The following is a 24,468-nucleotide window of genomic DNA, read 5'->3' on the forward strand; positions in this document are numbered from 1 at the left end:
GCGGCGGCGCTGGAGCGGCGGGGAGGTGTGGCCGGGGGCGGGCGGGGCCGCGCCGAGGGCGGGCGGACCGAGAAGCCGAGAGTATTTGACAGCAGCCGGACCGCGCGGGGCTGGGTGCCTGGAGCTGAGGGAGAGGAGAGGCGAGGCCAGGCGAGGCGAGGCCAGGCGAGGCGAGGCGAGGCCAGGCGAGGCGAGGCCAGGCGAGGCGTCGCATCCTCCGCGGGCTCCGCCGTCGCCTTGCCGGGCGCGGGGCGCGGGGCGCGGGCGTCGCCGGGCGGGGAGCGCGGCGGGGCCCACGCGCGGCCGGCGCCCACCATGCTGCCGCCTCAGCTCTGCTGGCTGCCGCTGCTGGCCGGGCTGCTGCCGCCGGCGCCCGCGCAGAAGTTCTCGGCGCTCACGGTAAGTCCCACGCGGGGCCCCGAGGCCGGCCTGGCCGGGCCCGCGCTCCCCGCGCGCCGGGGCCCCGAGGCGCGGGGACAGGTGGCTCTGGAGCCCCGGGCGAGCCGGACCCCGGCCCAGGGCCATCCCGACCGGGCGCCCTGGGCGTGGAGCCCGAGACCGCCGCCCCCCCGCCAGGCAGACCCGGCCTGAGCCCCGGGCTGTGGCCGCGCCGGGCGAGGGCGCCTCGGCCCGCGGCCCCCTCCGCGGGGGCGCCTTTTGGGACCCGGCTAGTGAGCCTGCGCGGGGCGCGGGGGCCTAGGGCGCAGGGGCTCGGGACGCGGGGACGCGAGGCGCGGGGCGCGGGGGCCGGGGGCGCGGGGCGCAGGGGCTCGGGACGCGGGGACGCGAGGCGCGGGGCGCAGGGGGCGGGGGCGCGGGGCGCGGGGACGCGAGGCGCGGGGCGCAGGGGCCGGGGGCGCGGGGGACAGGGGGCGCGAGGGCGCGGGGCGCAGGGGGCGGGAGCGCGGGGCGCAGGGGCCAGGGGCGCGGGGCGCGGGGACCCGAGGCGCGGGGCGTAGGGGGCGGGGGCGCGGGGACAGGGAGCGCGGGGCGCAGCGCTTCCCTCCGGTCCCCCGCCCGCGGGCCTCCCCCAGGCAGGAGCCCGGGAGCCCAGCGGGACCCCACCCGCGTTGGTCTCTCCCGGCTGCGGTGTGGCCCTGGGTGTCCAGTGCCAGAGGCTGAGCCGACCGCGGCTGCTCTGCAGCGCCCGGCGCTGGCGAACCGCGCGCCCGCTGCCATAATGAATGCAATCTGCAGAAAGGAAAACATCCCTGGCAAGTGTGTTCTGAGCAAGTGTTAGAGGTGCAGGAGGGTGGCGCTTCCCGGGTGTGGGTCCCAGGAGAAGAGCGCGGGGCGGAGGGGCTGCGGTGCCCATGGCGCTCATCGCGGTGCTCATACCTTAGATTCTTCTGGGGCCAGATTAGAAGTGCAGCTGCAGCCTGGAAGTTCTCACGCACTCCGTCTGTCTTTTACCTCCCCAGGGTCCTGGAGGAGGGCTGCGTGGGGGGGAGAGAGGGGGAGGGGGCTGAGGCGCGCGTGGACAGCGGGAAGCACAGGCCTAGGGTCTCACCCACACTTGAAGCGCAAGCGCATTGAGGGTCATTGGGAGCCCAGGTGAGGAGCCGAGGTCGGGTCAGAGCGGGTGGAGGTCTTCGCAGCTACCGCGTGCAGGTATCTTGGCTTTCCTAACAGAGCGGGGTGGAGGTCTTCCCCTGCCGCCTGTGTGCGTGTGCACCTGCACGCACACACACGTGCCACTCAGTACTCAGACCAGTGTAAAATTCAGTCGGTTTTGTCTTTTCTCCTGTGATCTTCCGGAATCCTCTGGGTTTAAACCCCTTGCCTCTCTCCATGTTGCTCCAGCATCTCCTGGCTTGCCCTGGAACCAGCCAGCTGTGGGGTCCATGGAGCTGATCTTACGCGGCATGAGGTGCCTCCCTCTCCACATTCCAAAAGCACGCTGCCTTCGAATCACCTTGCATATGAGGCAGCGTTTCTTTTGCGTGGAGGAATGTTTCAGGCTACAAAATATGTGGGATGTTCTCTACTGCCCTGCCTCCAGCCTAGAAAATCAGGAATGGAGTAAGGATAAAAAGCACTGGAGCTGGGATTCAAATCTGGATGACTGCTTGCTGGTGAATGCTAGGTGTCCTGGATTTTTCTCTGGTGCGAATCTCTTTTCAAATCACCTTCTGTTATCTTGGTGTTTTGGTTTTTTTCCCCCCGAAACTCCTTGGTTCCCTGAGTCCTTGTCCAAAAACCCGGCTCCTGTCTGCAAGGCTTAGTGGCTCGGAGGCACAGAGTCTGGGCTGTGCACGGGCGGATGGCTTGTGCCCTGTGGGGAGTGGCCCAGGCAGGTAAGCGGCTGCTCTGGACTTCAGTTTCCTTGTCTGTAATGCAGAGGTAAAGATCAGTGTGTGTCCAGTGGGTCCCGAGGATTAAAGGCAGCTGTTGAGAACAGCTGGTCCGTGGTATTTTTGGTGCCATTGGTCCATAGAAAAGAGTGGCAAACACTGGAACTGCCGCTCATCATCTGTGGTGTCACTGCACAACGTTCGGATCTTGGCTCTATCAGAGCAGACCTCCTGCCTCGTGGTGCACTGTGGCTCTAGGAGAGCTGAGTGGAGCAGGAAGCGCCGCGATAGGAAGTGTGAGCCGGGAAGTGTGAGCCGGGAAGTGTGAGCCGGGAAGTGTGAGCCGGGAAGTGTGAGTCGCCTCCTGGTGACTCCCTTGTTCTCATCTCAGAACAAACAAGAACACTGGTCCTCCTTTTTGGTGTTTGGTTTGCCGCGCCTGGGGTGAAGAGGTGCGGCGTCTCTCCTCCATAAGAGGTGCTTTGTGGGCACAGCACAGTGGCAGCACACGGCAGTACTCACCATGACATCACGTCCAGCCAGCACTGAGAGTCTGCTTTGCCTGGTAATTAGCTCCTTCCCACCAAAGCCATTCTTCGGAAATGGCACGGTCAGGCCTTGTGTGACCTCCTGGGTTCCAGTCGGTCCAGGGCGGTCTTCAGGGTGCCGGTGCGGTGCTTCCCTCATCGGGATCCAGGCTTTCATCCCTCGAAGATGTTGACATGTTCCAGGCCAGACCATGCCCACTGCGTGGCTTTGCTTTTTGCAAATGACTGAGACTAGGGGATACTTGCTAGTGTAATTTGTTTTGCTTTTACATAATTATGCTGTTCAAAGAGTAAACAGACATTTGGTTAGCAGAGTGATTACAGTTCTTCAACTTTCCCACAGACAGAGAACCAAACATGAATTTTGACAGGCCAACCGTAGGATCCAGTGTGTGTGTGTGTCCTTGAGAAACAACGTGGCCCCTTCATCCTTCTCCTGGAGGGTGTAAGCTTTGGGGCGAGAACTACCTGACTCATCTCAGATCTCACTAAGTGGAGTTGTGTCCATACCCAGAAAGTGGCCCTCTTCACGCCCGCCCTCCCCTAGTCCGCCCGAAGTGCTCATGAGAGGAGGCGGCCTCCCTGTCCGCAGACAGGCCTGGGCCCAAGTTATCTCAGACGGGGTGTTCCCCTTCCTCCAGAGGGCCAGTGCCGGCCACATCCTCACACTCAGAAACACTGGTCAGGACCCCTCCCCGTCTTTTCTGGTCACAGACCAGAGAGGACTTCCCCTGCCCTGCCCTGCCCTGCCCTTTTCCCTTCCCTCCCCTCTTCCTTTTCCCCTCCCTCCCCTCCCCCTCCTTTTCCCCTCCTTCCCCCTCCCCTTCCCTTTTTTTCTCCCTTCCCCTCCCCCCCTTTTCCCTTCCAGCCCTCTCCTCTCCCCTTTACTTCCCCTCCCCTCCCCCTCTCCTCTCCCCCTCCTTTTGCCTCCCCCTCCTCTTCCTCTCCTCCTCCTCCTTCTTCCCTCCTTCCCTTCCCCTCCCTTCTCTGTCCCTTCCCCTTCCCCTCCCCCTCCCCCTTCTCCTCCCCTCCCTCTACTCTTCCCCTTCCCCTTTCCCTTCCCCCTTCCTCTCCCCGTTCTGTTCCCCCTTTCCCTTCCCCCTCCCCCTCCCCTTCCCTTCCCCTCCTCTTCCCCATTCCTTTCCCTTTCCTTTCCCCTCCCCTCCCCCTCCCTTCTCCTCTTCTCTCTCCTTTTTCCTCTCCCCTCCCCTCTCCTTCCCTTTTTCCCCTGAGACCAAGACTTGTATTCACTCTTGGGCTGGTGCTCTACCACATCAGCCACACCTCCAGCCCCAGGACTTCCATTCAGAACCATCAGTTTCCAAGTAGGGTGGGTCTGTAGTAAATGGCTGTTGTTGGTCTGAGGGGAGATGTGGATCATCGAAGCTGAAATGGTTATTTCCATTCCTGTTTGTATTTATTTACTCTGTAAAAGGGGGAAATGGTGGGGAAACGAACCATTCGTTTCCACATTCAGGTTTAGGAGACTTCAGTGGGGAGCCAGTCTAGGCCAGGCCCTGCTGCTGGCGGCCCTCACCCGGAGGAGCAGAGCCTTGCTCCCCTGTCTGAGCAGCGGAGGCCTGGGGCGCACGCACCGTCCGCTCCAGATGCTCCTCTGGCTCATGTCGGATGTTTAGGGGAGCGATGGCATCTCCACTTCTTGGGCTGTACAAGTCTGAATGCGTTTGCTGCTCTGGGAAGACTAGCAAAGACGAGCTAGTGCACCGCTAGAGGACGGGCTGGTCAGGTGGGGAGGAGTCCTTCCAAGTCAGAAGCCCACTTGTCTAATATGTCTAATAACCAAACCATTTGGAAAAATACCACTTCAGTTTTGAGTTAGATTTGAAATTCAGGTCATGAGCAAACTATAAACTTTAAGCTTCAGAAGATTGTGCAGTGAGCGTGGGTGAGCGTGGGTGAGCGTGGGTGAGCGTGGGTGAGGGTGGTTGTGGGTGTGGGTGTGGGTGAGGGTGGGTGTGGGTGTGGGTGTGGGTGTGGGTGGGTGAGCGTGGGTGTGGGTGTGGGTGTGGGTGGGTGAGCGTGGGTGAGCGTGGGTGAGCGTGGGTGAGGGTGGTTGTGGGTGTGGGTGAGCGTGGGTGAGCGTGGGTGAGGGTGGGTGTGGGTGAGGGTGGGTGTGGGTGGGTGAGCGTGGGTGAGGGTGGGTGTGGGTATGGGTGAGCGTGGGTGTGGGTGTGGGTGGGTGTGGGTGTGGGTGTGGGTGTGGGTGGGTGTGGGTGTGGGTGGGTGAGCGTGGGTGTGGGTGTGGGTGTGGGTGGGTGTGGGTGTGGGTGTGGGTGTGGGTGGGTGTGGGTGTGGGTGGGTGAGCGTGGGTGTGGGTGGGTGAGCGTGGGTGTGGGTGGGTGAGCGTGGGTATGGGTGGGTGAGCATGGGTGAGGGTGGGTGTGGGTGTGGGTGTGGGTGGGTGAGGGTGGGTGTGGGTGTGGGTGGGTGAGCATGGGTGTGGGTGGGCTGTGCGGTGAGCGTGGGTGTGGGTAGGTGAGCGTGGGTGTGGGAGGCCTGTGCAGTGGGTGTGGGTGGGTTGTACGGTGAGCGTGTGTGTGTGGGGGGGGGTGAGCGTGTGTGTGTGTGTGTGTGTGTGGGTGAGCGTGGGTGTGGGTGTGGGTGGGTGAGCGTGGGTGTGGGTATGGGTGGGCTGTGCGGTGAGCGTGGGTGTGGGTGGGTGAGCATGGATGTGGGTGTGGGGGGGGGGTGAGCGTGGGTGTGGGTGTGGGTGGGCTGTGCGGTAGGTGTGGGTGGGCTGTGTGGTGAGTGTGGGTGTGGGTGGGTTGTGTGGTGAGCATGGGTGTGGGTGGGTGAGCGTGGATGTGGGTGGGTGAGCGTGGGTGTGGGTGGGTTGTGGCGGTTCAGAAGAGAGCAAGCGACTCTCTCGTGACCCCAGGTCCAATCTCCAGGCAGAGCAGGCTGGCCGGGCCTTCATGAGAACTGGAAGCTCTGTGTCCAGCTGAGGTCAAGGGTAGGCCTGCCTCTTTAGTGAATGGCATGTGATCCACAGAAGACACGAAGCTGACATGATGAATTCCCATTAGGACTTTGAAGTTGGCTAAGATTTGAGAAATAAATATTTTCCATGTTTGAGTTCATCAGCAGACCAAAGCCACACTGTTCTCTCCATGGCTCAGTTATGGGCAAGTGTCCACGTCTGCTCCTCGCAGGTCTTTAGAGCTTGAATCACCACGTGCATAGCAATGTCCAGCTCTCCCACACACAAGGAAAATTCAGGCATTTGGAACCAATTGTTGAACCCTCACACCATACAGGCTAACAGCAAATAACTACAAAAGTGAAAACTGAGACATTCTCGGGTGGTTTTACAATGATAAACAGCACCAAGTTAACTCACACTGATAAAAACTACACATGGAAGTCGCTTTTCAGTTACTCAAATAAAAAGTTTTCTTGAAGTAATTGAATAAAGGGGTTTCAACGCCACGAAGCGGTTGATGAGTTCAGTGCATAGTGGTCAGTGTTGCTCTTTAGTACTTCTTCCCATCGCTCCCAACCTGACACAGATGGAAACTACAGTATCTGGCCAACTGGAGATAGATTTTCAACACACAGAGGCAGTGTCAGAAAGATTTCCCGTGAGAAGACATAATTATATGCAGATCTTATTGTACATGACACTCTGGTTTGTTCGTAGTTAAACTGGCATTTAAGAGAAGAAATAATGTTCGCACAGTGTGCACTCCGCTCTTCCTTTACTGATATCGTTACTTGCTTTACTGTTTTCTCTGTTGTGCTAACACAGTCGCATCCTTTTGCTTTTTCCGATCGCCATTTTACTATTATTTCATTAGCACTGCTGAAATGCCAGGATGAGATTCTTCGTGTCTATGCCGGGCAGAACTTCCTGGCAGAAGTTTCTCTGTGGGCTGTCCAGTGAGTCCTTCCAGCTCCCGTGTTGGCCTGCTGAGCCCTGCTGTGGGCTAGCCTCTCGGCCTAGGGCAGAAGTGGGCACCCTCCTACGATGTGGTAGCGTGGGTGGTCGATGGTTCAGAAGGCTGCTGAGGAGCTTCCGAGGGACTCGGTGGGACTCGGTGAGGCTCGGCGAGGGGCTCCACCGGACCCGCGCCATGAAGCTGTTCTGGATCTCTAACATTGTCGTCGGTTCTTAGAGAAGAATTTCATCATCTCTTGGTAGAACAAGGGGAAGTGTAGTTACAAGTTGATCTTGCTCACACTGAGTGTTTTACCTGTACAGGGACCAAGACACCAGCCCCAGGAACAAGTGGACACGTGGACGGTGGCTGCAGTCAGAGTCCGCTTGCCTTTTGAGAGTCAAAAAATAGAGATAGATAGAGTGCTTCCTGCCTGGCTCTCCCCACAGGTCCTGCCCACAGTGGGAGGGGTCTCCACAGGCAGGCCAGGGCTGGGATGAGTTGGTGACACCCAGGGCTGCTGTGTTGTGATGGGGGGGCTGCTCCCCGAGATGGCCACCAGAGCTGGACGGGCGCAGGGCTGGAGCGGCCCGGAGGCGGCCCTTCCCGGCAGCCCGCTCGGTGCTCACAGGTGGCTCCAGGAATGACAGCTGTACATCCGGGGCACCAGGGCACCACACTTGTTGCCAGGAACAGCGGGATAATTCCGATTTCCCGGGCAAGACTGCCGATCCCAAGAGTGATTCCTCTGTGTCTGCTACACAGACTTCACTGCGTCTTTTCTGGTTTCCTTCCTGCAGTGGGCTGTGATTTCTCCAGCTGCGTACAGCACAAAACCCAAGTCCATGTCCAAGCCCTGCTACCCAGGGCCTGTCCTCTCCCTTGGAGCGCGTCTGTCCACGTTTCTGCTGTCTCAGAAGAAACGCACCAGGCTTGGTTGTGGCCTGTTGAGTCTTCTCACTGCCACGTAGGGCCAGGCTGGTCTGGGCCCCGCTGCATCGTGTGCCTGTGCCTGCCGTCAGGGGTGCTGCGGGAGTGGGGGGGGCAGGCTGGGAGCCGGGCCGCGTTCAGAGCTTTGTCACGCTGGCTGCCCCGCAGAGCTGACTTGTTCAGTCAGGTGTGCAGGGAGTGCACAGGCCTCCCTTCTGAGGTGGGCCTTGCCCCGGTGGAGGGCTGTGCACAGACGGGACTGGGATCTGCCTGGTGCTGCCGAGCGGCTTGTGGCCACGGTGCAGGTCCCCCATCCCTCATGGGCGGAGGCGTAGCAGCCCCACAGGCCCGGTTCCCGCCAGGACTTCGTTTGCAGTCTGACCAGGGCTTACCATCCTGTCCTTTGACCACACAGCCCTGGGTGCCAGGCAGTGTTTTAAAAGGGGTTGTTGTTAGTACACACCATTGCCTGGTGAGTGCTCACCATGGTTGGCTAAATAACTTGCTAATTTGGAAATTCTGTCAGTAGGGATAATGCTAGTGGCTCTTCTTTAACTCTGTGTGTGTGTGCATGCGTGCACGCGTGTGTGTGACATGCACTAGTACTGAGAGTTGGAATTCAGTCACACCCGCGGCCCATCACTTGAGTCACACCGCCTGCTTTTTGCTGGTTAATTGGAATTGAAGATTTTTCTGCCTCAGCTGACTTTGAACTGGAATCTTCAGATCTCTGCCTCCTGAGTAGCTGGGATTATGTCATAGCAGGTATTTTCTTCACCTTAAAGCCGATCTGCACTTGGGCTTCATTGTCACACTGTGAGCCATGGAAGTGTCCAGTGTCATGTCCCTTCCAGCCCCCGGGGCCAGGTGTCCAGGGCTCCCTTTCAGCAGGTCAGGTGTGGGATGAATCCCATTCACTCAGGCCACCACCCCAGCCTTTCTGTGCACGATTTGGCCACTGTGGTGGGTTGATGCTGAGTGGGAATGTGACCGGGGGAGGCTGGCAGGGTGTGCAGCTGGCTCTGCGTGCTGGCGACTGCGTCTCCGCGCTCTGCAGGCCACGTGCGTCTTGTGGAGACGTCCACGGTCGCCACGGTGCCCAGTGGGGTCACAGGCCTCACACGTGCCCTCCCTGGGGGCGGGAGCCCCGCCGGGGCTCCGTGCCCCGCAGATGCTCTTTCCCCTGCCCTCCTGACATCCCCGCCAGGTGGCTGTGGATCCCAGCCCTGGACAGGTGTGTTCTGGAAGTGCCTGAGGGCGAAGAGAGGGAGCGAGGCTGAGTCTGAGCACACTGCTCCTTCCAGGGCGGATGCCAGCGGCTGTCAGATCAGCACTTCACTCTGAAAACATTTATCTTTTGGAAGGAGCTGCCAAAAGCAGATCTTCCTTTTCATCAGAGATGTAATCCCAGGTGTGGCCATCCGTTCTTTTTCTGTGCTGCTGGCCTAGCTCGGCCTTTTACACCCTGCCCAGCGCCCCCAGGCCGGGTAGCCGGCCCTCCTCTCTCCTCCCTCCTGCCCTCCTCTCTCCTCCCTCCTGAGGACGGAGCCTTTCCTCCTCCAGGGAAGGAGCCTGAGGTGGGATTTAGGGTTCTTTAATGGTGTATTAGCCCAAGCCCTGCCACTAGTGTGGGTTCACCATTCCAGGCATTAAAGATTTGACACAGAATGTAAATTTCTAAATTGGAGAATTAAAAAAAAGACACTTTTAAGCCTGGTGTTTCTAAAGACTTTATTTAGCTGTCTGGGCTATGCATGTTAAATCAGTATGGCTCCCCTAATATCAGATAAGAGTGTTATGTCATTGAAGTAGAATTTTGGTTTTAAAATAAAGTCAGGGAGGGAGTGAGGTGGGGCTGTCCACTGGGGCCCTAGGCTTGCTAAATATGAGGCTACAAAGCCGGTCCGTTTAGTGGATTGTTGGAGCAGCGTGTGGGATGAGCTCATTTCCTACATTAATAATGCATTCTGGGTTCTTCAGTAGAAGTTCTCAGACGTGCCATTTTTATGATGGGCTTCAACCCTGACCAGCAGTAAGTGTAGCGAACCAGCGTCAGCCTCAGGGCTGAGCAGGGCCTCCCCGTGGTCTGTCCATCATGCCGTCTGGCAGCCTCAGGGAAGTAATACCTCGGGAGGATAGACTTCAGCGTCCGTTTCTCTGGATGCATTCTTACCAGTGCATGGTCACCGGATGCCCAGCGTCTTCTCAGTCATGGTGTTGTCAGATGGCATGTGGATGGGCTCTTACACAAGATGCTCATTCCTATTGATTTCACTGGTACATGGCTTAGAAACCATTTATAGTTCCTATATCTGAAAATCGGAAGGAATTTAGAGAAACCGAGGCTTCCCATTCAGATTTCCTTCCTTCCTTCCTTCTTTCTTTCTTTCCTTCTTTCCTTCCTTCCTTCCTTCTTTCTTTCTTTCCTTCTTTCCTTCCTTCCTTCCTTCTTTCTTTCTTTCCTTCCTTCCTTCCTTCTTTCTTTCTTTCCTTCCTTCCTTCCTTCCTTCTTTCTTTCTCTCTCTCTCTTTCTTTCTCTCTCTCTCTTTCTTTCTTTCCTTCTTTCCCTCTTTCTCTCTTTCTTTCTACTTTAACCTTTCTGTTTCTTTTAATGTGCCAGGCTTGTCTGTCCAGTGTCTGGTGACTCCCTAAGTCATCCCAGAGAAGCGGATTTTCTTTCTTTCTCTCTCCCTCCTGTCTACACACAGCCGTGCAGGAACCTACGTGACACCCTGTGTGTGGGGTGGGTGATGGTCACCACTGAGGGGTCATAGACAGGCAGGCAGACAGACAGGGGGACAGACAGACAGAAATACGTCTCCTACGAAGAGACAACCTGCAATGGTGTCCCACAGCGCCCCGTGGAAGGGAGTGGACAGAAGGCAGGCGTCCGTCTTGAGTGGGGTTGTGGTGATGGGGACGGAGTCGGGGTGATGGGAGGCCCTGGCTCTGGAGTCGGGGGCTGACACTGAGGCTCCTCAGGGCTTCGTGAGCCAGGCAGCGGAGCTGCTGGCAAGGACAGTGAGTCTCAGGAGTGCCCGCCTGAGGGTGGAGGTCAGGGTGCGCTTGGAGCGGGCTCAGTTCCTTGTGCGACCCTTGGGTGCGGTGCCAGCCCACCGCCGGCTGTGCGCAGTGGGCGGTGAGAGCGAGGGGCGGACGTGGGCCTGGTGGGCCCCGTGGCGTCTCTGTGCCGCTCACCCAGGCTACCGTGGCTTTTACTGCTTGCGGGTGCCTGTGAGTGACCTAGAGCTGCCACGTGCAAGCACGCCGCGTGCCCACGCGTGGCAGAGTAACCCTCCACTCACGGAACGCTGGTGCGGGCACAGGGCGCCCAGCCACCTGCCATGGTTTGCAGATCCCCTCCAATTGTGCCAGTTAGCTTCGCAGAAGAACTTCAGGAGCAACCGTGTTTTCAAGTCTTGAGGAAGAAGAGTAAAAGCCGTTGTGAGCCAATGGAAATTCCAAACCGGATGCCATGTCCGAAGCCTCCTCTGCACGCGTCCAAGACCCAGCGCCACCTGAACGGATGTGGCCCCGAGCTCTGCTCCAGCCAGCCTGGGGTGGCAGAGTCTGGGGTGGCCGGGGGCTGTCCAGACCACAGGACAGACACACGCAAGAGCAAATGGCTCCCTTCGGAGAGGTCAGCAGTGGGAACCTCTCTTTCTCTGCCAGAGGAAGAGAGCCGCTGGTTTCTGTTTCTTGCTGCTGCTTTTAGTCTAGTGTTCATCTTTGCTTTTTGTTTCCTTCTTGGTTTTTATGGTGACCACTCAAGAAAAAGTAGGCATGCTCTTGCAGCAATTTTCCATAATCTCCCGTGTCTCTCCCCTAAAATGCCCTCAGGCTGGCTTCCCTCTCAAGCTGTCAGAGCAAGCTTCGCGCTACTTCTGCCCCTCCACCCACATTTCTCATCTGCACAGGAAGAACGTCTCTGTAGGGACGCAGCACTACACCTGGTGGACCAGCTCTCGCTGGGAAGGAACGTTTGGAGGAATCGCCCCAGGGAGCACCAGGCCGTAGGTGCCGACAAATGACTGTCTTGCGCTGTGACTTATAAAGAGGAACTCACTGCTCTGCCTTGGACTTCCTTGGCCACGTGCCGGCTTTGTGGATGGCCGGGCTGCAGGGGGCTGTGGTGGAGGTGCTCCGGAGGCGGGGCGTCCCAAAGCCCTGCTTGGCTCTCCCCAGGCCCCATGCGTGGCTGCCTCCACCACTGGCGGCTGGAGAAGGGTTAAAAAGCTGTTCTGGGAGGATTTGGTGAGGGGGCGGTTAATGGTTAGGCCACTGTCTGCTGGATCGGTATGAGATCCCCCCTCCCGGCCTCCCCCCACCGCGCCGCCCAGCGGCCATTCCTTACCAGAAGCCTCCAGAACAAAGCATATTTGTCATAGTATTTGTGCATACACGTGGTCTTGGCGTTCTGTGTGCATCCCAGAGGATGGATTCTTCCTCCATCGGGGACGCACCTGCAGTGTGTTTATTTCCATGTCAGCTTTGTGTGGGAAGGAAGCAGGGTGGGGAGAGAGGCCAAGACCCAGCACTGGCCTTCCCCGGACGTGTCGACTGGCCAGGGACTGGTGCCTGGCCTGCTGTGGTGGGGCTGTAAATCCTGCGCCGGCCTCAGCGTCTTCGCTTCCAGAGGCTGCTTTGGCCTGGAGAGGCTCCTCTACTCCAGCATGGCTCACAGAGCCGTGGGACTTGGGACCACACACATCTCCCAGGACCCCAGCTTTCAGGCTTGCCAGCGGCTTGGGTACGGCAGGGGAGGGGCTGTGATCCTTCAGGACAGTGTCTCTGGAAGTCACACTGCCGCAAAGAGGCCAAGGACCAGATCAAATGCGCTTAAAATGGCATTTTCTTCCTGGTGAAGCTTAGGGCATGTGAAATGTGTCGCAGTGAATTGTCTTCTCAGGTTAGAGAGCTTATGGAGTTATGCAGTTTTTCACCTTGTTGGTCAAAGATTTTATTCTCCTTTTGAAATGGCTATTAGGGACTATTCTGACTTAGATTTTCTTAGGTACAAAGTAATATCTGTTGTGTTAAAAGATTTACTGAGCATGTTATTAAACTAGTCAAAAGCTTGTAAATCGACCTCCCTCTCAGTTATTATTGTCTGTCCTTACAAGGCAAATGCATCCTCTTCATGGTTACTCTTTGATTAAAATGCCTCTTTTACCTTCCTTGGCTCAACCAGAACCCGCCAGTGAATTAGCTCCAAAGCAAGGGGAGAGCACATGCCAGGAGGAGGTGCTGGCAGGCCTGATACCCACAGAGCTCCATCTTCCTCCAGGGCTGTCGGGGGGAGGGGGAGGGGTGGGCTGGCGGGGGAGGGGGAGGGGGCGGGCTGGGGCCACCCTGGAGCCCAGCCTGGCCTGCTGCCGTGCCCAGAGCACAGGCTGTCACTCAGTGGTTTTCAAACTTCAGCCCCCACCTAGCCACCCTGAGGATGGCCTGCTCTCAACCTTGTTCTCTGCTGACCTCGGTGATGACGTTTTACGTACAGAGCTGCCCCTGGGCTGGTCTTTCCCCTGTGGACACAGAGGGCCCTCCTGCTGCTCCCCTGTTCCCGGGACCACAGCCACCCTTCAGAGCCTCCTGTCCTCCCCAGTAAGATCTGTACTTTTTCATACAAAAGCCGGTCATTTAAGCTGTTTTGCAACAAACATGATATTTTAAACTCCATCTCTCTTTTGACATTATGCTGTTCTATGTTTAAACAAGGACAAACAAACTTTTAAAAGGATTTCTATTCCAGTATCGCATAAGATTTCCCCCCTGACATTTTATTTCGTAATGAGGCTGTGTTTGATATGTCTAAAGCCACAAACGCCAAAGAGCTGGAAATCTGCGTCCTGCATTCTTGCCTTTGTCATTTTAGGCACCGCAGTATCTTTTTTTTTTTTTTTTTTTTTTTTTGCAAAAGCATAAAACAAAGAAGGGAAATAAACTGCTAGAAACTGAGGGTTTATTACTTACAAGTTGAATATCTGCTAAATTTAAAAAGAATACCATGGTCTCTGTGCACACAAACTATTTATTAAAGATTCCCAAAACTGAAGCAAAGCATGCAAAGAATTTACTGTCTTGAAAATGTTTTAGCTCTTAATCATGTTTTGGTTTACCATGCAGTACTGGTAAACATATTGATACTTTTAAGCCACTAATACTCAGAGCTTTTTCAGCTTGTAAACCCAGACTACACCATGACACTGACCCTCTGTATCTCCACACGGCGCTTGTGTTTTTTTTTAATCCCTGGCTTAGTTCATGTAGTATCATTTCCCGCAGGCTCATCCGTGCTGTAGTGTGTGCCAGATTTCTCTCCCCAGTGTGCAGAGCCCGACTCTGCTCAGTTGCTCATGGATGGACGCCACGCTTCCTGCCGGGATGTAACCGTGGTTATCCGTCCCGGGCTCTGTGGATGAGCAAATCTCTTCACACCCTGACTTAGTTCCTTCAGCTATACACGCAGAGGGTGGATGGTGGGGCCTTGCAGGGCCACTGTGTTATTTTCCATAGTGCCTCTGCCCCCCTCCCCGGGGCTGCTCACTGCTCGGTCTTATGTCCATCTTTGTTATCTTCACATTAGGATTTGAACTTAGGTTCCTGGCTTGGTAGGTAGCCGTGCCCCAGCTCTTGTTGCTTGTGCGTGCCTCTCCTGTAGCCTCTGCACAGCTGGATTCGCGGGCACCACCACCTCACAGTTGCTCTTGTTGGCACAAGGCTCCCCAGCTGCTTGCCTGGGCTGGCCTTGAACCACGGTCTTGACCGCCTCCCCCCAGGTTGCTGGGATGGTATCTGCTGGGAGCGGGGAAGTCGAGGAGCTTAGGGGACATGGATGGACACAACCAGCAGCTGCCTCCAAAGATGGCCTCGGCCTTGGTTGGGTTGGGCAGACAGAATGGGAGGATGGGTTGTCCTTCAGCACATCCACGTGTGCAGGAGTGGGCGGGGCCGGTGCACACTGGGTGTGTGCAGGAGTGGGCGGGGCCAGTGCACACTGGGTGTGTGCAGGAGTGGGCGGGGCTTGGGGCACATGCATGTGTGCAGGACTGGGCGGGGCCAGTGCACACTGTGTGTGCACAGGACTGGGTGGGGCTCGGTGCACACTGTGTGTGCAGGAGTGGGCGGGCTCGGTGCACACTGGGCATGTGCAGGACTGGGCAGGCTCGGTGCACACTGTGTGTGTGCAGGACTGGGCGGGCTCGGTGCACACTGGGTGTGTGCAGGAGTGGGCAGGCTCGGTGCACACTGTGTGTGCAGGACTGGGCGGGGCTCGGTGCACACTGTGTGTGCAGGACTGGGCGGGGCTTGGGGCACATGCATGTGTGCAGGACTGGGCAGGGCTTGGGGCACATGCATGTGTGCAGGACTGGGCAGGCTCGGTGCACACTGTGTGTGCAGGACTGGGCGGGGCTTGGGGCACATGCACGTGTGCAGGACTGGGCGGGTCAGTGCACACTCATAGTTTGCAGGTGGAGCAGAGGGTTGCAGTGCACTTGGTTCTGACTCAGGTCTTCCTCTGCTGGCCGCAGAGGAGCAGGCCCGGCTGGATTCTAGGTTTGTGTGAGACCCCCAACATGGCAAGGCCAGGACTTGGACCGGCTGTGGTGCTCTTTTCACAGTGGGCAAGTAGCCGTGCTCAGCTGGGCAAGGTCACCTGACCCCGGCCAGACAGCTCTGTGGGGGCTGGCAGAGCTGCCTCGCTACCATTCTGATGGAGGACACAGTTTTCCTACAGGGCTGCTGACCCATGTCCAGCGTGGTGGCCATGTTGCCACATCGTCCCCAGGGTTTGAATAGTCCCTGATTTCTTAAAAGGAGACACAGAAAGGAATGGCTTTAAACAAGGGGATGGGAGTAAAACCTTGGGGTTCACAGGAGCCCCTGTCTGTGATCCCACTAAAAACGCTGATTTCACGATTCTGTCCTGAGAACTTAGCAGCTTCATCTGTGCATACATACATGCATGTGTGCATTCCTGCTTGTGCATGTGTGAGTGCATCCAGGTTCAGTGTCTAGAAAGTCAGGATCCTATACTCTTCATTTGCATTTTCAGAATATTATCTGAAAACATATGACAAATATTTCCTACATTTTTATATATGTTTATAATGTGTGAAATTATAGTAACTTTTTAAGGCAATCTTCTTTGCTGGAGATTTAGCTTACTCTGTATATGTTTGGCTATTAAAATAATAGTGCACTGAGAAACATTGTGCCTGAGTGTTCAAGTGCATTACTGATTTTAACTTCAGATCTGTTTGGATATGGGACTGTTGGGCCACAAGTATCAGTATTTTGAAGCCTCTGATGCATACAAATCGCCAGGATTTCTGCAGTTATGGGCCATTTGGAACTGGTCAGAGTAAGTCACCACTTAAAGTTCAGAATCAGCAAGTTTATTTTCCTTGGTTTTTGATCTAAGAGTCTGGGTCCATTACAGACCATCGTACAATAAGCCAAGGACTCCAAACCTTTGACCAGAGCTGAGCTAAATGAGAATACTTTTGAGTCCCAATTAAGGTTGGTTAGCTTTCAAAGCTGCACTGTGCGCGGTTTCATTTTCCTGCGGGCCTGTGTTTTTCAATTCTTGGTGTCAACTAGGACCAGATGGCTGTGTGTGTGGGAGGAGCAGCTGGGGCTGCCACTGCCCGTGCTCCGGGGAGAAGCTCAGCCATAACCCAGGCTCCAGCATCCGGCTCCGGCATCATGCCACCCGATTCTGATCACTCAGCAAGGCTTCTTGCTGTGTCTGCTGACTCAGGCCCTGGAGTCCTTAGCTCCGCTCCTCACCTCTTCCCTGTGGAGTACAAAGATGTGCCTCTGGCTGATCACTGCACTCGGTCATGAAGGTGCAGAGACAGACGTGAGCCTGTCCATCGTGGTACTTGGCTGTTGTATGTGAGAAGCTGAACTTCCGTCAAGCCCAACATTGGTCAGTAACCAACATTGACAGCAATGTGGGAAAATCCTCCATTCTTCAGAGAGAGGTGTAGAATTATGCACCTGTTCTGGAAAACAGGCCGAATATGTATTACCTCACAACCTATTCCTAGATTAATGCCTATGAGACTATGAAGCAAAAGTCCACACCAAAACCATGTGTGTGCATCTTCATGGTGGCACTTATTTACAGCAGATAAACTTGGGACTGGCTGAACGTGCATCGGCTGACAGATAAATGAAATGTGGCTGGCTTTGTTGTATAGTTAGACTGTAGACAGCACTGGCAGCCCCCATCACAGATGCCTCTGATCACGGCTCTGGGCGGGAGGGGATGGCCACACGGGCCCTAGCTCTGTACGGACACGCACAGTGAGCAAATTCGTAGGGGCCGAAGTCAGGTTAGTCATCTTTGTGGCTTTTCATCTTTGATGAAAATATTCTGCCTTCACTGGAGATGTGTTGTGCACCTGTGAGGGAACAAAAGGCCATTGAACCATTTGCTTTGGCAAGAGAATGGCAGATGGATTGTGTATCAACAAAGCCACTATTTTTTAATGCTAGCAGTTTATGTATTAGTAATCAATTTCTAAAGCCTTCTTTATAGGCTCACATGCTTCTTATCCAATTCAAACTTACCCTGTGGAACAGATTTATCCTATAATATTATGAATAATTCAAAGCAATCACCAGTAAAGAAACACCAGGGGACGGCGGCTCCTCTTAGCTTGTTGCCAGTGCCCGTGCGTGCGTGCGTGCGTGCAGCATATTACCTGTGACTGATCCTTGATTTCTTGCTGTGGGGACTTTCAGTCCTACTCCCCCAGCCTCTGTGGGAGAGAGCACTGGAATGAGTGAGAGAGCTCTAGAGCCCCGATATCCTTCCCTAAGCCATTGAAAAATCCCACCCAGTCCCCAGAACTGGGAAAGAAAGTGCTAGGTGTCTCTAGGCTCAGCAGCCCAGTGTCTGCCCAACAGTGGGGCAGACCGAACCCTGTTGCGATTTCCCTCGGTTCGGGCTCTACCTTGCTTCACAGAAACGTCGCAGTCAGCTTTTGTGCAACGGAGCACAAGAGAGAAACGCCGGGGAGGAGCTGTGTGGTGTCCTCCCTTCTCCGCCCATCACAGAAACGAGCCATCTGGGTGCAGCTGGGTAGGAGGCTTGGCTTGGCGGAGCCTTAGCTCCGGAAGAGCCGTTCCCATCCACAAGCTTCAAAGCGGGGCCCACAGCCTCTCTTCTCAAGGCCAGGGTTGCGAGCTCTTCCAAACCCACCGTGAGTCACCGGGTAGCAGGGGTGGCGTCCCAGAGCCCGGTCTGTGCAAACCTCGCGGCTGTGTTTAGCGGGTTCACATTCTATCATGTTCCACACGTTGGACAAAGAAAATACTGCGCTTTCCAACTTGAGGCCAAGCCGTACAGCTTTTCAGTAGAATGAGAGCTGGGGTCAGACCTCAGCCCTGCAGACCTGCCTTCTCTTGGAAGAGAGCCGAGACCAGGCGGTAACTGCCTGCCCAGGCTCCCTGCACTCTCCGGCCCTGGTGTCTGGGCTTGATTCTGCACGGGGCTGGGTAGTGGTGCCATCCCCCTGGATGGGGAACTTCGGCCACCATGTGCCCCACTTACCTGCCGGGTGCCCACGCTTCCCGCGGTTCTTCCTCTCCGCCGTGCCTCTGGTGACTCACGGTGGCCTTGGAAGTGCTGGTGAGCGGCCCTGGCGTGGGGAAGGAAGGTCATGGGATATCGAGCAGTCCTTCCAGACCCAGGCTGTGCCAAGCCAGTCTTCCTCTCCCGCGCCCTGCTCATGCCTGAGGAAGCAGCCTGTGGCAGGCGTGGCTGTGTCCTTCCTCAGAGGACTGTCGGACCTCGCCTCGCAGGGCCGTCGTAAGCAAGTGCCGGGTGCCGGCCAGCGCCACCCCTCAGCTCTGCAGGAAGCCCGTGCTGTGTGCAGTGGGGTCACCAGTCGCAGAGTCTGGATCATTCTCTATTCTCTTGCTTTGGCAATTTCAGCTGTCACTGTGGGTGGCATCAGAGAGAGCTTGAGTGAGTGGGCCTCAGTCCACGTGGGATGGACAGTGGGTCTCGGTCCACGTGGGATGGGCAGTGGGCCTCAGACCACATGGGATGGGCAGTGGGTCTCGGTCCACGTGGGATGGGCAGTGGGTCTCGGTCCACGTGGGATGGGCAGTGGGTCTCTGTCCACGTGGGATGGGCAGTGGCCCTCGGTCCACGTGGGATGGGCAGTGGGTCTCGGTCCACGTGGGATGGGCAGTGGGTCTCGGTCCACGTGGGATGGGCAGTGGGTCTCGGTCCACGTGGGATGGGCAGTGGGTCTCGGTCCACATGGGATGGGCAGTGGGTCTTGGTCCACATGGGATGGGCAGTGGGTCTCGGTCCATGTGGGATGGGCAGTGGGTCTCTGTCCATGTGGGATGGGCAGTGGCCCTCAGTCCACGTGGGATGGGCAGTGGGTCTCAGTCCATGTGGGATGGGCAGTGGGCCTCAGTCCACGTGGGATGGGCAGTGGGTCTCGGTCCATGTGGGATGGGCAGTGGGTCTCAGTCCATGAGAGATGGGCAGTGGGTCTCGGTCCACGTGGGATGGGCAGTGGGTCTCGGTCCATGTGGGATGGGCAGTGGGTCTCGGTCCACGTGGGATAGGCAGTGGCCCTTAGGCCACATGAGTGGCAGAGCTGCTGGGCTGTGGCCTCTGGATCTCTGGACAGGCCAACCGCATTGTGAGAGAATTTTCTGGATCATGCTGTCCAACATTTGCAATTAATAAAACCATTTCTCCTATCAGGCCCCCTCTCATGTTCCCGAGGAATTTGTCACTTTTGATTTATATTCATGCAGTTGGGATGAGTGAATTGTCGGAAGAGGCAGGAGGCAGACAGGGCCGGGTGGAAAGGGACATTGGTTTTTATCAAAGTCACAGGTCAATTTGTGCGTGTAAATGGAGAGGGGAAGACACTGTGAGGGTCACTCCACAGACCGGAGCGTGGCAGCGGGGAGGGGAAGGGAAGGTGTGTGTAGGATGGGTCCTCTGCTCTCTGGGTCAGTCACTCCCCAGGCTCCTCCCAGGCGGCTCTGCAGAGCTCCCAGGGGGACCCCAGGCATCGCAAAGATCGACACCATTGATATCAGTAGCAGCAAAATGCAGGCAGAAACCCCAGCCAAAACGTGAACTTGATGTTCTAGTTAAAATATCTGCCTGTGTGCCCTGGGAGTTCCTGATCTTGTTGAACACAGGTGTAGAAAAGACAGTTTATGTAACTATGGTGTTCTTTCCATTTACTTCTCTTGCCAAGAGATGTAGCCTATAGCTATGTAACCTGACTTTAAATCCAGGACACAATGCCGTGCGGCCCAGGACCCTTGTCCTCGGAGACCCAAAGGGATTTCTCCTTTCCCTTTGAAAGGTATGTCTTTAATCTCCATTAGCACACTTGGCAGGTGATCTTTTATATTAGATATATTAAGGCAGGATCCTCCTGCCTGCACATCAAAGAGAAGTCAGCCCAGGAAAAGGTTGTTTCTATATTTTTTTTTGTTTTCTTTAATTTTTTTGTGCAGCAAAAAAAGGTTTCTGGAAAATTTGACTATTTTCACTTAACTTTTACACTCAGCTAAAAGTGCTGCATTTTCATAGAACTAAAAGATTTCTAACATAGTCCAGTATTTCAAATTTATCATTATTTGCTAAACATCGATTTACAAGATGTTCATTTTATGTTCTTTTATCGAAGAAAATATTCATGCTTCAATTCTAGCCAGTGGGAAAGAAGCAGAAAATAAGAATGGTTGTAGTACCTCCATGCTGACATGATAGGTTTTCAATGGAAGAGAAGTAGTTCCTGTTACTAATGCAATTGCAGTGGACACAGGCCTGACAGGCCTTGTTTTCAGGAAGAAAGCCCTTCAGCTCCTCATAACAATGCTTCTGTAGGTCACTCCACTCCCAGAAGCAATGCTTTTTAGAGGAATTTCATGGTTCCAGGTTTCAGTTTCCTTTGTGTTTTTTTTTTTGTTTTCAGCATTAAGTTGGGAAGACATTCTCAGTGTGTGAGCGCCGTGAGGGCTGCTGCCCACCCTCCACTAAGGTCTTCCCTTTACCCGTTCAGCTTCGCTGCTCACATTAGAGGCCTGACTTTCCACCTCGAAGCCCATTTGCACAGCTCAGTATTTCAGGCCCACTTCTGAAACTTGATGAATTTATTTAATCAGAACAACCTCTCCCTTGTTTTCCACTTGGGTGGAAATGTGTAGGTTGTGTTTGGCTCTGTGGCTCTGAGGGCCCTAACGCTGGCTTTTCCTGGGTCTTCCATAAACCACGAGGACTGCCGGATAGGACAGACACACGTTCACAAGGACTGGGTCGCGGGAGCCTGCGTGGCTAAGTCTTCCATGGACCCTTAGCTTGAACGTGGTCCATGTTGTGATGGAATGCTTGTTGCTCTCCGGTCCTGGCAGGGCGTGTGGTATGGGGTACCTTGAACTGCAGTGGGTAACCGTGTGGATGGGGTACAACCCTTTGAAGTGAGAGACAGGAAAACTTTGTGTCGGGAGAATGGTGCTCCGACAGCCACAGGGCTTTGGAACAGACCCCTTTGGGAGGAGAGTAGGCTCAGTCACGATTCGCAACTCAAAATTATAACTTGACCTGTCAAAAGATCAGGTGGAGAAAACACAGTATGGTACGATCAGCTTTTGACAAGTGGCCAGGGAGACCTGTTCTGTTTCAGGATGATGACTAAGCTGTCATCTGAATACTTACGCCGTCAGACTGCCTGCTTGTATCTGTCCTTACTGCTGTTGCCAGCTGAACAGGTTTTTGCCACCCAGGGGCTTTTGACAATAATTTCTGAGGCATTGCGCTTCAGACCCCAAATCCGAATCTGCACAGCAGCTCCTTTGAACTCTGCTGGTTCACAGTGCAGCCACGGGAAGGTGTTCTGCGGGGTTGCTCCTGGGCCGGCGGAGCTGTTCTGAGCCAGCTGTCCCTGACCCCTGGAAGGTTCTTGTCATTTGGCTTGAGGGGTGAGGGCCATCGGTGGAGATCTGGACACGATGTCACGGAGCTGCACCAGGCAGGCAGGCAGCCTCCTCTCCAGCTCCCAAGGGAACTCTTGGTCAGAAAGTAGCACAGGGCAGAGGAGCAGGGCTTTGGAAGATGGGGGCCTGTGAACAACATGCTTCAGTCGACGAACACCACGTCAGACGCTGTCGTCACCGAAGATAGACGGTGGAGGGCTCTCCCCTCCTCTTTCCCGTGTCACCGATGTAATGTGCCCTGTCCCCGTCCCCCATCCCCACCCCCTGGGCCCTGTTCCCCGTCCCCCATCCTCACCCCCTGGGCCCCGACCCCGTCCCCCATCCTCACCCCCTGGGCCCCGACCCCGTCCCCCATCCTCACCCCCTGGGCCCCGACCCCGTCCCCCATCCTCACCCCCTGGGCCCCGACCCCGTCCCCCATCCTCACCCCCTGGGCCCCGACCCCGTCCCCCGTCCTCACCCCCTGGGCCCCGACCCCGTCCCCCGTCCTCACCCCCTGGGCCCCGACCCCGTCCCCCGTCCTCACCCCCTGGGCCCCGACCCCGTCCCCCGTCCTCACCCCCTGGGCCCCGACCCCGTCCCCCGTCCTCACCCCCTGGGCCCCGTCCCCCGTCCCCCGTCCTCACCCCCCTGGGCCCCGGCCCCCGTCCCCCGTCCTCACCCCTGGGCCCCGGCCCCCGTCCCCCATCCTCACCCCTGGGCCCCGACCCCGTCCCCCATCCTCACCCCCTGGGCCCCGACCCCGTCCCCCATCCTCACCCCCTGGGCCCTGTCCCCCATCCCCCATCCTCACCCCCTGGGCCCCGTCCCCCGTCCCCTGTCCTCACCCCCTGGGCCCCGACCCCGTCCCCCGTCCCCCGTCCTCACCCCCTGGGCCCCGACCCCGTCCCCCGTCCCCTGTCCTCACCCCCTGGGCCCCGACCCCGTCCCCCATCCTCACCCCCTGGGCCCCAACCCCGTCCCCGGTCCTCACCCCCTGGGCCCCGGCCCTGTCCCCCATCCTCACCCCCTGGGCCCCGACCCCGTCCCCCATCCTCACCCCCTGGGCCCCGACCCCATCCCCTGTCCCCCATCCTCACCCCCTGGGCTCCGACCCTGTCCCCCATCCCCATCCTCACCCCCTGGGCCCCGACCCCGTCCCCCATCCTCACCCCCTGGGTCCCGGCCCTGTCCCCCTCCCCCATCCTCACCCCCTGGGCCCCGGCCCTGTCCCTCAACCTCACCCCCTGGGCCCCGGCCCTGTCCCTCAACCTCACCCCCTGGGCCCCAGCCCTGTCCCTCAACCTCACCCCCTGGGCCCTGGCCCTGTCCCCCATCCTCACCCCCTGGGCCCCGACCCCGTCCCCCATCCTCACCCCCTGGGCCCCGACCCCATCCCCTGTCCCCCATCCTCACCCCCTGGGCCCCGACCCTGTCCCCCATCCCCATCCTCACCCCCTGGGCCCCGACCCCGTCCCCCATCCTCACCCCCTGGGTCCCGGCCCTGTCCCCCTCCCCCATCCTCACCCCCTGGGCCCCGGCCCTGTCCCTCAACCTCACCCCCTGGGCCCCGGCCCTGTCCCTCAACCTCACCCCCTGGGCCCCAGCCCTGTCCCTCAACCTCACCCCCTGGGCCCCGGCCCTGTCCCTCAACCTCACCCCCTGGGCCCCGACCCCGTCCCCCGTCCTCACCCCCTGGGCCCCAGCCCTGTCCCTCAACCTCACCCCCTGGGCCCCGGCCCTGTCCCTCAACCTCACCCCCTGGGCCCCGACCCCGTCCCTCAACCTCACCCCCTGGGCCCCGGCCTTGTCCCTCATCCTCACCCCCTGGGCCCCGGCCTTGTCCCTCATCCTCACCCCCTGGGCCCCGGCCTTGTCCCTCATCCTCACCCCCTGGGTCCCGGCCCTGTCCCCCTCCCCCATCCTCACCCCCTGGGCCCCGGCCCTGTCCCTCAACCTCACCCCCTGGGCCCCGGCCTTGTCCCTCATCCTCACCCCCTGGGCCCCGGCCCTGTCCCCCATCCTCACCCCCTGGGCCCCGGCCCTGTCCCCCGTCCCCCATCCTCACCCCGTGGGCCCCGGCCCTGTCCTCCGTACCCCATCCTCACCCCCTGGGCCCCGGCCCTGTCCTCCGTCCCCCATCCTCACCCCCTGGGCCCCGGCCCTGTCCCCCGTGCCCGAGAGCTCCCGACAGACCCGTCCCCCGCCCTGGGAATCCTGTTCTTGTTCTTCTCACTCCGCCTCGAGCATTCCTCCCTGTCCCTCCCTCAGCCTCCATCCCTTTTCTTCCTGTCCTTCGGGTATTTCTCCTTTCTCTATAATTTAAACTATGAATTTCAAGATGATTCTTTTGAAATCGCTCTTTTTTCAGGATTTTGGCCTTGTTTTGTTAGCCACAGAGCCACTGCGTGGTTGCCACCATGGCCTTCTGGGTGTGGGGAAAGCATTTGGGGAGCTGGCGGGCCTGGTGGGCTGGTCTCCTGTTTCTAGGTGACAATCGTAGGTAGCAGAGAAGGCTCTGCCAGAGGGGGCCGCAGAGAACTTGAAATGTAGCCAGTGGGAGACAGAATTCAGAATGACATTACCACAGTGAATTCAACATAATGCAGACCAGTGGCTGGGGCTTCTTGGCTGGACTCTGGGGTTTGGGTCCATGCATGATGCTGGATGGATTGGGCAATGGCACTGCCTGGAGCTCTGGGATATCGATGGCTGCCTATGGGGGACGGTGGTGTGGGGGACGGCGGTGTGGGGGACGGCGGTGTGGGGGATGGTGGGGGATGGCGGTGTGGGGGATGGTGGGGGACGGCAGTGTGGGGGATG

General features: G+C 57.4%; 1 protein-coding gene across 4 annotated transcripts in view; it reads left to right on the forward strand.

Annotated features, from left to right (window-relative positions):
* Nucleotides 1-275: 275 nt before the first annotated feature.
* The window catches only part of Smoc2 (SPARC related modular calcium binding 2), a 112,259-nt gene continuing 88,066 nt past the window's right edge, over nucleotides 276-24,468 (forward strand). For all 4 annotated transcript variants that reach the window (XM_042672394.1, XM_042672391.1, XM_042672395.1 and 1 more), the window contains exon 1: nucleotides 276-399. In XM_042672394.1, the coding sequence (XP_042528328.1) occupies nucleotides 316-399 (84 nt within the window). In that variant the 5' untranslated portion in view covers nucleotides 276-315. The remainder of the gene's footprint in view (nucleotides 400-24,468) is intronic.

This window comes from Dipodomys spectabilis, unplaced genomic scaffold, assembly GCF_019054845.1.
Source record: "Dipodomys spectabilis isolate Male_0828 unplaced genomic scaffold, ASM1905484v1 ptg000702l, whole genome shotgun sequence".
Lineage (NCBI taxonomy): Eukaryota > Metazoa > Chordata > Mammalia > Rodentia > Heteromyidae > Dipodomys > Dipodomys spectabilis.